At 41.3% G+C, this 15,287-nt stretch overlaps 1 protein-coding gene across 6 annotated transcripts in view; it reads right to left on the reverse strand.

Annotated features, from left to right (window-relative positions):
- qkia (QKI, KH domain containing, RNA binding a) overlaps positions 1 to 15,287 on the reverse strand; it is an 83,784-nt gene that overhangs the window by 46,175 nt on the left and 22,322 nt on the right. For 5 of the 6 annotated variants that reach the window (XM_044167129.1, XM_044167132.1, XM_044167128.1 and 2 more), the window contains exon 2: positions 8,828 to 8,970. In XM_044167129.1, coding sequence (XP_044023064.1) covers positions 8,828 to 8,970 — 143 coding nt within the window. Of the gene's footprint in view, positions 1 to 8,827; positions 8,971 to 15,145; positions 15,210 to 15,287 lie in introns of those variants that run through there. The other variant, XM_044167130.1, reaches the window with a different exon arrangement.

Raw genomic sequence — 15,287 nt, forward strand, 5'->3', positions numbered from 1 at the left:
GTGTGAACAACTGAGAAACAACAGCAGTTTCACCAACAATGTTCAGAGAGGCAGAACAATTGTGCCTTTGACAGCGTTTGTTTGCGGTGGTGGGGAGACAGGAAATGAGATCATGCTGAGGGCTCTGGCTGTGTGAGCGCAGAGCTTATCGCAAAGCGGGGCCAGGCCGGGAGGAGAATACCAATCACTTATTAGCCGGCCTCGCTGGGCTTATGGAAATGAGGGACAGTTCATTCAGTTCAAAGCAAGGTGGAATCTGTGGTTACACCAGGCACTGCCATCTCTGCTCTGCTTTCTATCTCTCCCCATATTTTCACTCTTTCTGATTCTACCTTTCCCATAATGTCTTAATGTTACAAAGTATCATTGTAAAACAGCTCATACCAGAGTAATGGCTAACCATTTATCACAGCAAAACTCCCCTTTTCCTCATACCTAAGATACCTTCCATCTCATTTCACTTTAAGTTCTAGTATTTGGAGGCTTCACAGAGGGCTTAGAGTTGAACACTGCTCTTGGTTGCCAAAACACCTCCCTTCTCCTTCCACACCTCCTCTTGCTGTATCCATTCATAGTTTCTGGAAACTGAGCAGGCTTCCTTTTCTTCTGTCTTAGTGCACAGGATCTAGCCTTTCCCTTCTGCATATCTGTCATCCTCCCATAGTGCATGGGTCTCTCACAGCACAAATCAATGTTTCTCTCTGGCTACATAGCCTCCCGAGCCACCAGCCCCTGCCTTTTATCACTCATTCATCTTTGGATGGAAATGTTCCGTCATTCGATTAATCCATCTTACTTACCTTTGCTTTGTGGCCTGATCCCCCACAACCCATACACACATATACATACTAACCTACAGCAGTTAGCATGCTTGAGCTACAGGAGGGACAGAGGAGGTGAGGCTGGGGCAATTAAGGAGTGAAACTTAGATTCCAATGGTGACATTTTCGCCTCAAAGCCCTATAGACTTCAAAGCTCTCTATTCAGCACATCCAGCATTTAGTGCCTAATCCATGGCTCCTGTGATAATTCTGTTTGGGTTTATTTTGGGGTTGCAGGCAGGGTGGAAATACAGAGGGAAGACGGAGAGATGGAAAGCGTAAAGATTGATGTCAGCTGGAAGTTTGGAAGAGATGAGTGAAGGAAGCACAGAGCAAAGTTTGTGAATTTTTAGATAAGCGAGCAGCAGAAAGAGAAAAAAATGAGAGGAAGATCCTAAATAACATTCAGTCTCTCCCTCAGTGTTCATTTGACCGTAAATAAGTCAATAAGTCAATAAAAGACTGCCCTTTGACACAGCTGAGAAAGATATGGACTAATGCTAGCCATGCTGTGCTACCTTCTCTGCAACCCTCTCATCCAGAGGAGGGAGGGAAACAGTGTCTACTTTATATTGGGCACATCTGGCCAATACCACATCCTTTTAATAGAGAATTGCGTTAGTTCAGGCAAAGTACTGAAGGTGCTCTTGCATCAGCTGATTAGCTATCAGCTATTTCACTTATGCTTCATTATCTTTGGCTGATACATCAGACTGACTGGCAACCAACTGACTAGTAACAGCCATCATATAAAAAGGTATACAGGAAGGCCTTTGCAACATGACAGTTGTCACGATTATTCAGTTGGTGCCGTCATGCCAGCGCGACTAGCTGTTGTAGCTCCCTCCACTACCCCAATTTCCTTTGCATTGCCAAAAGCATTGAAGCTTTTGGTATTGTTGACTACACCAAGATCCAATGTTTACGTATGTTGCCAACTACCTCAGAATTCTGTATACTAAAGCTTACATGTTTATACTGGTGGATTAGTTCTCCCAGCAAAGTTCTTGTTGTATCTGTGATAGAAAAAAAGTCAGTACTGGCGCAGATTCCAATCCAGTACATCCAGTACTGTGCATCATCTTTGATAGTAGTGTTTATTGTCAACTGTAAAATATCCTACTTCTGTATGTGTTTTTGTCACAACGCTTTATGTGTTTATGTAAAAAAAAGGAATTTTAACATTCATACTGTACTGTATATCATTATGTGCTTCTTTTTAAACTCAAAAACATATATATTGGTTTTGGTCTCAAAAATCTTCTATCAGTGGGATATAGTGTATGCACACAGACACTGAATAAGCCGACACTACATTCCTGGTGCAGCTTTTGATCCCTTGGTGGTCAACCTGCCTTCCTTTGTCCTTCATTTTCTATTTTCACTTCTCTCTGCCTCTTAGCTTAACGAGTGCAGAGACAAACAGGCACTAAACACCGTCTACTTACAGTATACAAGCACAAGTTGGTAATATGCAAGCAATCACCAGCATTAGTGCAGTTATAAATACATATCACAGCTTACACTGTTGCCCTTCGTCATGTTAACTGACTACAACAAATAGAGTCCTCTCTGTTTAAATTATCATTGTAATTACCCTCCTCATCAAATAGCTAACTAGAAAACCATCCGTTCATCAAATTATCATCATCATGCATGGCTGGCTAGCTAGAAATATCAAAATCCTCCACTCTGCCGCTCTATCAGTGAGGTGAGGTGTGGGGCCATACATTTCCAGGACTGGTAATGACTTAAGGGGGTCAGAAGGATATCAGGAGCTGGCATGATAAGTGATGACACCCTCATGGGAACAAGCTTAATGACTTTGCCTGTGCAGGGAACTGGCTGGTTTGGACCAGGCAATTTTACTGCAGTGAAACAGAACGGTCCAGGACATCCTGTCTGCTCAAATCACCAGAGCCTCTTTCTTTTGGTATCTCAAATCTCTTGTGCATTGCAGTCAAAGTGAAGCAGCAAACACACACACACACACACGTACGTAAGTTGTCATAAAAAAAAAAAAAAAACTAAACTAATTATTTTAGACACTTGACGAAGAGTTGTGCATCATTCCTAAATATCTTTATCCCACCACAGTAGGATTCACTGAAAGGCAAACTAAATTTAATCCTAATTGTTAGCACTGAAGAGCACAAATATACTCAAATTATTTAGAATTTTGTGTTAGTAGTTCACAAGTTCTGATTTAATTATTGAACAAATATTTAATATTATAATCTTAATCTTAGTTTACCTATTCATATATTTTTATCCTATATATTTGCACTTTGTTTCATTTCTTGTTTTAATTACATGTTTTACCAGTGTTGTAGAGATTTTTTAACATTAAATGGTGCCTGTAAAAACAGATTAGGACCTTTCTTCTATCTTTTATACACTGATGAAAAACAACAAAAGATACCAATCTCCTGTCTTCAACAACTGACTGCATAGAACCTATATTGTTCAACTACTCTGGCTTTTTTAAAGCAGACAAGTCATTTGCAGTGTTCAATTGGATTAATTTGCCTTCAAAACACAGACTAATAACCGAAAAATGTGGACTTGCAGGGGGATGAAACATCTGTTCCTCTGAGGATCTTTAGTTTGGGAGACGACAGGTGGAGCGAAAGGGGGGAAATTTGGGGTGGGGGGTTTAAAAGGATTCCATTACAGAGGTAAACCCTGTACCATGACAACCCTCAAATACCAGATAAACACTAATGCCACAGAAACACCAACAGCAGAGCTGTGCTGCGCAGCTGTTTTAACAGACCTATGTATATAACTGATCACTCTCTTCTCCCAGGCCTCTTCTAGCTGGCGAGAAACAGTCCTGTTTAGCAGTTGCTCAACAGCTTACGTCTAACGGAGGGTCCCATTTCATAGAGTCAGCACAGCAAAGGTGTGTGTTTTCACTCCTAAGCATTTCATACAACTCAATGACCTGCCCACAACCCACCTAACAGTTGGCAAATACAAATACACGGGGAATAAAGTGGAGACAGAGACACACTTAAAAGACATGTCACACATCCTATCAGATGGCTGAAGGTCAACGGAAATGACATGCTGACTTGTCAGTCAGCTGCCTATCAATGTGTGTGTGAGTGTGTGCTCTGGAGAGAAGCGGAGCCACAGCATTTAATTGAAGGTTGAAGTTATCAGATAGCCTGCGACTCAGATGCCAGTCAAGATGCAGTCACCACGGTGACGCTTCACAGCACCACTGACGACATCAGGAAATGGCTGACTTTGAAGAACGGTGAGGGAGCGGGTAGACAGACACATAGGCAGACAGAATGATAGAGACACAGGCCGACACACAAACACGTTTACAGACAGATGTGGGGCACGCCAGCATGCAGACACAGGCCAGAAGAGGGACACACTTAAGGTAATTAGAGTAGAAGCATGCTCGCAAGGCAAGTTATTTTGGTAGAATTGACATGCTGCACTGCATCCAGGCACCAGGACAATCTAATTATCTACTGGTGAAAAGAGACCAGGGGACACGTAGGTGAGACAGAGAAAGCCCCATCGAGCGAGTGTGACCTCGGCATAAGGATATGGTGGGTAAAGTTAAGTGGGAGTTATGTTTTCAAATGAAAGTGGAAACAGAGGAAGTGGATGGGAAGAGTCCCAAAAAGATGGGGAAATAAGAGTATGAATGATGACAAATCTTGCATGGCAGGTGAGCTGATGCCAAGAACACAAAACAGAGACTTGAACCATCATTCCCTGCTTTCTTGGGAGAACCAAGAATTGCGTCAGCGAGGCACACGTACACACACACACACACACGCGGCTTTTCGATGGGGGGAATCTGGGAAATCAGACGGAAATGAGAGAGGGGGGAAAATATTCCCCAGTCTAATAATCATCATTACAGTTTCCTCTCCTTTTAGCAGTGGGCAGATGGGGATAGGAAGTGACATTTTTCTTCCCTTCCTTCAGCATCTCTTTCCTCTCTTCCTTTTCAGACTGATCCTACATCATCTCCCCTTTTACCGACTGCTAAATAATTCCACTCTTTATCCTCCTGGAAAACACTAACTTGATAGAGATTCTGTAGCTCACTGTGTTTAGACAACAATTCTCAAACTAAGACAAGACTAAGTCCCAAGACAAGGACGTCAATTAAAACACACAGTAACACTTTACCTGCTATTGTCTGCTGTTCAAATAACAAAATCCCAAATTTCATTCCCTTTCTGCCCACCCCAAATAGCTTCAAACTGCAAAGGGCAGTGAGAGCAGCAGTGAAAACAAAAGGGGAGTAGGCAAAAGGATTGGCTTATTACAAGTTACACTGGTAGCATTCAAATACTTGATTTTCAATCTTGGAAAAGGTACTGTACATGTAATTGTGGATGTAGTGGACGGTTTTGCTGTGCTCTATCTTAAACAGCTGAACATCAGTTGACTGTGCTAAAAAACATGTCTTAGTTTTAAGCTTTAACAGTTTTTGCACCAAACAGGTATATTTTCTTACAAAAGAAAGAAAAAAATAATTTCATTTAGACCTGCAGCTGATTTCCCCTGGTTCCAGTCATCACATCTATAAATAACAAAGCTATCTGGCATTTTCCTCTTTTTGTGCAGACTTAATGACCACACTCAGTGGAAGGGGTGTGCATGTGTGTACCAAAATAGAGCGAAAAAATGTCCAAGTGAAATATGTGCCATTTTTGCGTCACCATGAATGTGTATTTGTCTCTACTCGCACATCCTTGCATGCATGTTAATGTGTGCATACATTTTTGTCTACTAAGGTCATCAATGAGTCATCTTGGCCACCAGGGGGAAGCCTAATTAATTTAGTAGCTTTCACGGCAGCTTGTAAACACAATACTGAGTTACAGCCCTGCTCTGCGCAGAGCAGCATAGCACATCGAGCAAAGGCAACACAAGGGTTATCTGAGGATGCCACACTTTTAATAGTTTGTGTGCGTCTCTGGTTGTGTGTGTGTGTGTGTGTGTGAGAGAGAGAGTCATTCCATTAGTATCTTTACAGCTACATGTGGCAAACACTGTTCCACACATCTTCAAAGACCTCCCTCACTCTTCTATTAAATGTATATAGCCATTTGCAGGGTTAGCACAAAATCCACCCCCACACAGTGATTTCACTAGTAATGAAAAGCTACAGGGATCCCACAACAAAAATGGTAGGGGTTTTGGCCATATATCTGCATGTTCTACAGAGAATAGATCATTTCAGTAAGAAGAGCGCAGTATCAAACTTTTCCTTTAAAATAAAATAATTGTCTACAACAGAAACAACAGTAATTTATTTACCAATTAAATTCTGACCAGACAACTGCATATCAACTAACTGATATGACCAGACAGCATCAGTACAGTATATAAGTGTATGTATTTATAATGTCACAAAGGCATTGGTTACACATGTAATTTTGCTATGAAATACCATACCAATCTTGATTTTTGGTAGAAATAAAGGATAATAAAAGCATAATAATTAAAGCAAAAAATAAAGCCATTAGCACACAAAAGCAGCACCAGGTACAAATATGTGACTCTCGCAGCAAATTAGGGGACAGTCCAAAAACCTGAAGTCCTGGCGCTAGAGATGAAAGGTGAAAGACTGGGTTGTGGTTGGTTGATTTAGCGTGAGCTCAGACGCTGGGTCTGGTCTGAGGGTCAGCTGGAGCTAAGCTGATCCAAGCCAGCCCCCGGTGCCCTTTATCAATTCTGTCAGGGGGGAAAGGCAATCCACGCCTGGCTGGGCCTTGCCCTGCTCTACAGTGTCTCTTATCCTTCGTCACCTCCCTCCATTCATTTCCTCACTGCAAGCTACTGGGATTACGAAGAGAAGCGTTGCTCCTCAGGACGTGACACAACCATTCATGTATGTGCCAAAGACTGCTATGAGGACAGGAAGGTGGCTGACTGACTGTGGTCAAAACCTTACACACAATACAGGGCTCTACAGAAAGTAGACACATACACAAAAATAGATTTGTCATTATTCAGGCTCAGACTGGAATTAAATCATTTTTAGGGCAATGCCACTTTGGCCTTTGATAAATTGATACATTTATTGGGGCATCGTGGCCAAAATGTAGGGCACAAAGGCCAAAACCAATGGTACAATAACGATGAGTGATAATAACATTTTATGAAGACAGGATCAACAATTAGGAGTCAGTGTATTGAAACACAGTACCGAGTTTATTTAAACTGTACACTGAATGTTTGACTTTTCCACAAATCTTTTTTAAAATGTGAACATTATATTTATTGCTATATTTTAATGATAAAATAAAGTCTATAAATAGTCCCAATTAATCTGAACAAGTTCAACACCCAACTATTAGCGTTTGAGTCTGAGATCATAGGAGCATTCACAAAAATGACTCAACTTGCTACCAGCCTCCGTTGGATAGCTGTGCTATTTTAGTGGGAGAAGACAGTGGGAATGTGATGCGAACTGAAGATTTCTCACTAAAATACGTGCTGGTTGGTGAATCAGATACACGGCGAATTAAAAACACAGACACTGTTAATTCACAGCCTAGTGTGTGTGTGGTTTTTTCGGCCATTTCCAAAGTAACTCTCTGGTTTGCTGCTTCCCATTTGGTGCCAGAGAGAAGATATATGCGCAAACGGTAAGAAACAGGTTTTTTGACAGCGGAGTTTATTTTGTTTATTTCTATTATTTCAACACAGATTTGTTGTTCACAATGTAACGTTAAAAATACCATACGTGTGCTCCTTTTGTGGCATTGCGCTGAAAAAGTAACGTTAGCAACCCATCAGATCTCACACGGTATAGCTAAACTATGTACGTTCGTGGTTAGATAACACTATGCAGCAGTGGTAAACTTTAAAACACACATGTATTAATGCTTACACTGTACAGTGTCGTTAGCCGTTTGTGCTTATCACATAATGTTAATTGTTTATGTTAACGCAGGTATATCTGCGGGAGTGGGAGAAATCTTGTGCTGTTCAGCGTTATCCCCCCACCCCACCAGCTTTCCGGCAGCACTCCCTCTGAAGGCTTTTACTAACTCGCCTCTTCACTGTTACCATCATCCTCCTTATCTCTACAACCAGTTGCATAGCTCCAATCGTGTACCATTCTTTCCCAGCTGTGAGTGCGTACATGTAAATGTGTATGTCTTTCCATCTGAGAAAAGCCGTCTACACCACCGCTCTAACTAGTGCGAGTGGTAAGTCCAAAAGATTTCCATCTCCTTGAACTGAATATTTATGAAATTGCAGTTTACTTTTCATGACACTCCTCCTTCTCAATCCCCTCCTTCTCTCCCCTCAGCACTAATCTACCGCTGAGTTGGCCCATAAAACACCCCAGCATGCCATGTTTTCCTGACACAAGGACCAATTTAGACTGCCACCTGATAAAGCTTTAATAGTAGTCCATTAACAACTTCCTACAGCAACTATCGTTTAACAAACTTAAAACTGTCTAGACAGTCAAGAGTTGTGTGTTTACTAACCATAAATGAAAAAAGGAGCAAAAAGGAGAGGAAAAAAGACCGAACAAAGAGTGGAGTGCATGAGGAAAGTACAAAGGAGTGAGCAAGAGTGAGAGAGAGAAACAACGGGTATATTCTCAGCGCTGACAGATTGCTGAACGTTCCGCAGCTGTCATTCCAGTGATGACACGCCACAAAGACGCATGGCTTAAGCCAAGAAGACCAAATGTGTGTGTATGTGTGTGTGTGTGTTCACAAATATAAGATGTTGAATCTATTACAGCTGTTGATTTCGGGGTTGATACAAACATCTTGTCTCCTTGCAACACTCAAATTAAAGAAGGAAAAGCAAACAACATATTCCTATAGACATACTATACCATCAATTGTATGTACCTCACAATTATTTTCTGTATTGTGTGTTTCTCAAGACACTGGTTCCAATGTAAATTTTAGTTCTAAAACAATTAAGGCAAATGCACCAATATTATTGTGATACAGCTGCCATAGTGTGAGATGTGTAAATTAGGTACTTACATCAGGGTACTCTTTGACAGGCACAAACAGTTTTTCCTGCAGGTGGACGATGGGTCCGATAGGCTCAGGCAGCTCCAGAGGGTGTCTCTCCACAAGGCCATTCACTGTATCGCTGTACATGTCTTTACGCACTCTGTTGATCTCTGAAACACACCAACATGCACTGTGGTAAGCAACTGAACAACAACAGTACAATCAAACTGTTATTTTTTTATTTGATATATCACTGTCATATTGATTTTGACTTCTGGGCAAAGGTTTAATGTAGCATATAAATCTTTGTTGTAAAAAAGAAAAGAAAAACAGAAATTTGTCAGTTGCCTTGAGTATATTTGTCTTTTATAGACAAACAACTGTGTCTGTTTTTGGAGAGTACTTTGCAAAAATGTATCATAGCCTGTGAGTGTGAAAATATGTGACAACTGAGCATAGATGCTTCCTAATACCTGCAGGAAATGGCAATTTTTCAGAACAAACTGCTCTCACTAAAAATGACATGAATGTGTGTAAGGTATTCTATATGCCAGAGACAGAAGTTAAGAGCTGCATTATTTAGGGGATAAGGCCACCATCTTTCCTTTCTGCCTGGTACTCCCCAGTGGCTGTTCTCTAATAGAGTAGCCTGGGCGAGCGGCTGGGCAGGTGGGGAGAAGAGACGCAGAGAATCGCTCAGGTACATGCCTTCAGATCTGATCCCTCTGTCAGATAAAACTAATGGACCTCTCTCTCACTCACACACTGCCAACAGAGACTTCCGCTCCAGCTCTCTCACTACACACACGCTCAACTCTAATTCACACACACCCCACTTTGACTACCTCTGTAGCTCATACAAATTCACACACCAGAGGAATGCTGTGCTATACAGGTTGAGGAAGAAAAGCAATAATTCATCCTGCCCATCCTGTACGCCTGTATGTGTATACATGTGAGTGTGTCACTGTTGGATGAGGATTGACAGCAGCAGTTGTAACACTCGTTAATAGGAGACACACACTGGTCGCACTTTGTAAGTTCCCACGTTTGCCGTCACTATACTAACAGTCATGCCACTGCCGAACCAAAAAGTTAATCAGCAGGAAAAGTGAAGTCAAAAAAGAGGAGTTTTTGAGTTTTAGTGTGAAACAGCTGAAACAAAATGGAAGGGCTGGTGAGGCCTCGAGGAATGATGTGTGTGGGGTGGCGTGGGGGCAGGTGTTAGGCACTATTTCCATCTCTCATGTGACTTTCGGGCAGTAGGGAGCTCTATATTAAACTCTATCTGGGGAACCTGACACTCAACTATAGATGCCTTTAGTAGAGCATGCCTGACCTCTAAGCCTTAACCTTACACTGAAGCAAAATTGGAAGGTGGGTCAAACTTATATAATTAGGTTTTAGTGTAGTTCTTGTCTTTGCTTTAAGTAAGAATAATTGTACACTTTTACAAATTAAAAAAATAGGTTAAAAAAAAAAAATCAGAAAAAAAATCACGGATTTAGCCATGGAATAAGTTTGTGGGGATTTCCTGTTGAGTTGAAAGTGTTTTCTCTGGAAACTGTCGACAACAGACTGACAAATGTGTGATTGATGGACTCACGGACACTGACAAGCATACACAAACATCTGGCCTGCAGCTGTGTGGACAACACCTGCGGGACACATCTGAACCATACAAACAAGCCAGGAGACTCAGCCCAGAGTGCCTCCTTCCCAAACAACATGAGCTCAGCACTCTGGTCCACACCGATACTCCCATTCCTCCCTAAAGATGAATTCATCCTCATGGTATCTAGCCCAGAGGACAGATTACATCAGTCCTAACCAAAACCAGCGGCTTCAGGCCACATCCAGGCTTTGTGTATGAACAGAGGGGCTTGGCAGTGACACATCATACAGGGAGGAGATCGGAACAGCATAACACAGAGAGTAATGGGAATATAAAAACAGGACAGTTAATTAGAAGTGATTGTGTTCTATGTCCAAAAGAACCCTCAAGTCCATAAAACTTGAACATGATGGCCTTGTGTTTTAAGAAACAATATTTTAACCACAAAGTCATAAATTTAATCTCTAACTCCTTGATGGATATGCAAATCTATCCATAGCCTTATCACTCATAGTTAGTATTTCCTCTACTAAATGGCGTGGCAAAAATGAAACGCTCATACTTACTTTAAATATTACAACCTTACTTGCTGTGTCTGTCTCTTCAGGCTAACATTAATAAACACAGAAGAGCTATTTAACAGACCACTGGTGGGCTAAGCATGTGTGTAGGAGCCATCAATGACGGGTGAAGAGCAGCCAATGGTCTGTAGGTTAGAAAATCAGTTCTCTGCACATACCTTACAACAGAAGCAAACAGACTGTATGCTATTTGCAAAGTCCAATGCATCCAGGAACATTCGTCTTTCAGATAACGAGAACATAAAAAGAAGTGCGCACAAAACAGCCACCAGCCTTCTAATTCTATTTCCTCTCGCTGAAATGCCACATTAACATTAGGGGGCCGTGCTGGGCCATCAGTGGAGACGTGCGGCATTTGACAACCTCTAATTTCAGCACGGCAAGTCTTTTCTGAAGCGCTGCACTCACCCAAAAAGTTACCCCCTGCCTTGCACGGCCGACAAAATCATTTGTCTAGCTGTCCACCCTGGCAGAAAAGGCTGATTTTGTAAGAAAGACACAACGGAGGGAGACTGAGGATTACAATCTTGGAAAGAACAGACAAAAGAGAAAAACAATCAGCTGGAGTAAGAGAAGGGTAGGCTATCAAATGAAAACTTCCCTTGAACTTTGGCATTAGATGTCAAACATTTGGAGTATCTATGTGTTTAACTGTAGCTTTAGCTGTATGAGGGGCAGTAACAGATCCACTCTTACTCCACTTCAGCCATCTCTCAGCTCAGTGTCAGTGTGTCATCCACAACCTGACTCAGCAAACCACACACATAAACAGCATTTTCTGTCAGAGCTGTCTATTTACCTGTGGGGGGTGGCTGCACACACACAGACACACACACTCTGGAAGAGATCATAATATCTCGGTTTAGTGTTTTACCCAGACATCTGTCAGGAACAAACAAAAAAATCAACCTTGAGAGTAGTTGGAGGGCAGAGTAGGTTTGATGAGACAAAGACAGAGGAAAGAGGGAGAATTACAACCACAGTGCTGAACAAGCAGAGTGTAGTTGTATTCCTCTTAACTTGCACTGCTCTTTTCTGCCTCATTGTAAGTTAAAACACATTTAATTTTATCCTTCTCTATATTGTTTCTCTCAATTTCTGCCCTTTCTCAAATCTGCAGTGAAAAAAGAAAATGTCACAGGCTGTGGCTACAGATCTATCTGCCCTTTGTAAGCTCAAGTAAAGACCGTTTCTCCTTCTTCTTGGTGATCTTGGCAATGGGGAGAGATGAGTGCCCAAAGGGAAGGATGTGGGTGAGGAGAATGGCAGGTGGAGGCGGTTTGAGAGGTAGTGGACTGAGAAATATGGGAGAGGAAGTGGTTGTAAGTTGAGAGCCAAGAATCAAAGTGTGGTGTGGTGGGTGGATGTTAAGTGTGAATGTTTATTCTTGACCTTGAAAAATGCGGTTTGAAACAAAAAAACTTGATGTCCACTTACTAGTTTTTTCTGGACCTTTCAACAGCTTCAGTGGAGGGTTGTTAGCTCAGTTGTAATTATGTGACCCAAGTATTAAACTTTAGTAACGTGATTATACTATTAGTCTTTAAAATAATGTTTTGACTTTATAAAACGCTTATAGAGTAAACATACAATACAAAAATGTATTTACTGATAAGCAATATGAAATGTGTTGACTTCATGTAATGAAGCTTAAATGAATGAATGTGCACAATTAGCACTTTGATTAGCGCCTACCACTTCCACGATTGGTTCTTTAGCAGGCCGACTATTCCATGCCATACCAAAAGTGAAAAAAGTGAAAACAGCACTAAGGGGCATATGTTCAGATTTTTACCCACACAGAGACTATTACTCCTTGATAAGACAAAGTAGAACTAGGACTAGGCTGGAGAGTCATGTGCACAAGGGAGGAAAAGATAGAAGGGACAGAGAAAAACAAATCCATTAAGCATATCTACTCATCTAAATGAGTGATATTTGACAGCCAGCCACCATGAACTCCACCACCATGGGATAGGGAAGCTTCTCATTGATTTACCGAGCCTGATGCCAAAAACATGATTACATAGAAGCTACACTGGCTGAACCAAGGGAAGCAGTTCAGGAAAGGTTGAGATGGGAGAGAGGAAAGGCATAAGACGACAGAATAGCCACTTCAGGTAGGAATATTTTCTAATAGGCATGCCCAGACGGCAACCGTTATCAGCTGATATTCAGAAAAAATATACAAATCTGGAGATCGAGATTAATGCTTTCTAGGATCTTGACCTCTCCAATATGGCGACCGCGCAGACACATAGCAGCGACATACGGCAGGCTCCCTTCTAATCAAGATGGCAACGAAACTAACGAAAACGATGATTTATTCATCTCATGTCATGTCTAACGGTAATGGATCTTATGGATGGAAATAATCTGCAGATGCTACGGTTCAAACTGAGATCAAGCGCTTCTATGGGTGTCAGTTTTTGAGTCGAGACAAAGGCCAAAATGTGGCTAGCAACAGACTAGGTTTGCCTTGTTTTTAGCCTAGCAGTTGTTGATCGCTTGCTGCCGGTTAGGAGGACTGAGGAGTCAGCAGATGGTATAAAACAGATAAGTGCTGGATTAAATCTACACTTCCCTGGCAAATTTTGTGATTGGTAACTAAGGACAGGGAGAGATGGTGATGCATCAGAATTAAAAAAAAAAAAAAAAAAAAAGCTAAGCGATTTCTGATTCTGGGCAGTTAAATTATAATGACTTGATGAATAAAACTTTGGTCATTCATTGGAATTTCAAGGACTTTTTAAGCGCTTCAAGGTATTCCGGTACTTGATTTTTTAATACTGCTATACGAGCTGCTATAACAAAACAAAAAACGATCGGTATCGGCTAATACACGGCAGATATGGCTCAAAGACGTCGGTGGCAAAAAACGCGATCTGGGCATCCTTATTTTCTAATGTTCTGCATCTAACATGATGTAATGAATATAAACACAGCATGAGGACAAACTTGGGGAATCAAAGTTGGAGCAAAGAGATAGGCAAGAGAGAGAGAGGGCAAAAGTAAAATTAAAAACAATGGAGTAGTCCAGAAGGAGATACTGTAATCAGGTTTAAGACTGGTGAAGATCATTCAGCTAGACCTGCTCCACTAGAGAATGGGAACAAGTCCATTAAGAGCCCAAAAATAGACCTGCTCCATAACTGCTGTGTCCTCACACTGTGGCTCACAGCAAAATGTCCTGACCAGAGCACATCTGTCCATATACGTGTTAAAAAAATGTGTGTGTGCGTGAGAGTGAGAAAGAGAGAGCAAAAGAATTGTAATGGGTGAGTAATCAGTGTGTAACGTTTCTTTTGCAAGCACTATTTTCTGGTTGGTAAAGACATTTCGTCAAATCTAAGAACCCAATTTTTTCAAATATAATTTCCAATACAGGCTAATGTGGTATTTTTTTCTGGAATGGGAAAATGTATATTCTTCACTTCCCGGTGTATTCAGTCTCTTTTGTCCCACTTTATCACTATTTCTGCTTCTTTCTCGCCTCCCTTCAGCTCTGCCTTTCCTTTGGCCCCTCTTTCCTTGTCTGCACTGTCTGTTTGCTTTGTTTAATCACCAAACTAACGTGCTATGACACGTTCCTATAGCACACCGTCACCGTTGCTGCCAGCAGCCACAGAAAGCCACATTCAGCTTGGCACTTCTTCCCCTTCCTGCATGCAGTCACAGTGACAGCCCCAGAAAACATTGCATTTGCCACTGGTTATGATTAATGGCTTTACTGATTGCTGTTCTTGGCCATCACCACACCTCCACACTCTGCTTTTAGCATACATATTCTCAAAGGTTCAGCCAGATTAGAGGAGGTGGTAAACTGCATGTCCAACTTCTCAGTATTTCTGACGTAATTAGGAATGTAAGGATGTGTTCACCTCATGGTTTGATTTGATAGACGGGTTAGTCTGCTTAGTCAGTCTGTTTTTTTTTATAAGAGAAACCAAGTTCGAACCAAACTTGATTTCAACAAATTGCAAGTCTTGCTCTTCAGGTGTAGCTCTACAATACACATTTTTACATTTTTTATTTTTATATCAAAATATAAATGTGTTGCATATGTAGTTGTAATAATCCTAATGTGAGTTTACTGTGTTCTGTCTTTAAAAAAAAGGTAGAAGAAGGAATATTCCCATTTATATTTACCTTTTACGAACTGCAACTTCGTAGCACCTGTTTCCATTGATGTCTTCATGGTAAAATAATTAAACAAGTAAGTTGAGTTGAGGGAGAGTGTGGGGTTGATGTGTAACAAACTGTCTTTCCTGTCTCTTTGTCAGTAGACTAA

Source organism: Siniperca chuatsi, linkage group LG15 (genome assembly GCF_020085105.1).
Source record: "Siniperca chuatsi isolate FFG_IHB_CAS linkage group LG15, ASM2008510v1, whole genome shotgun sequence".
Classification (NCBI taxonomy): domain Eukaryota; kingdom Metazoa; phylum Chordata; class Actinopteri; order Centrarchiformes; family Sinipercidae; genus Siniperca; species Siniperca chuatsi.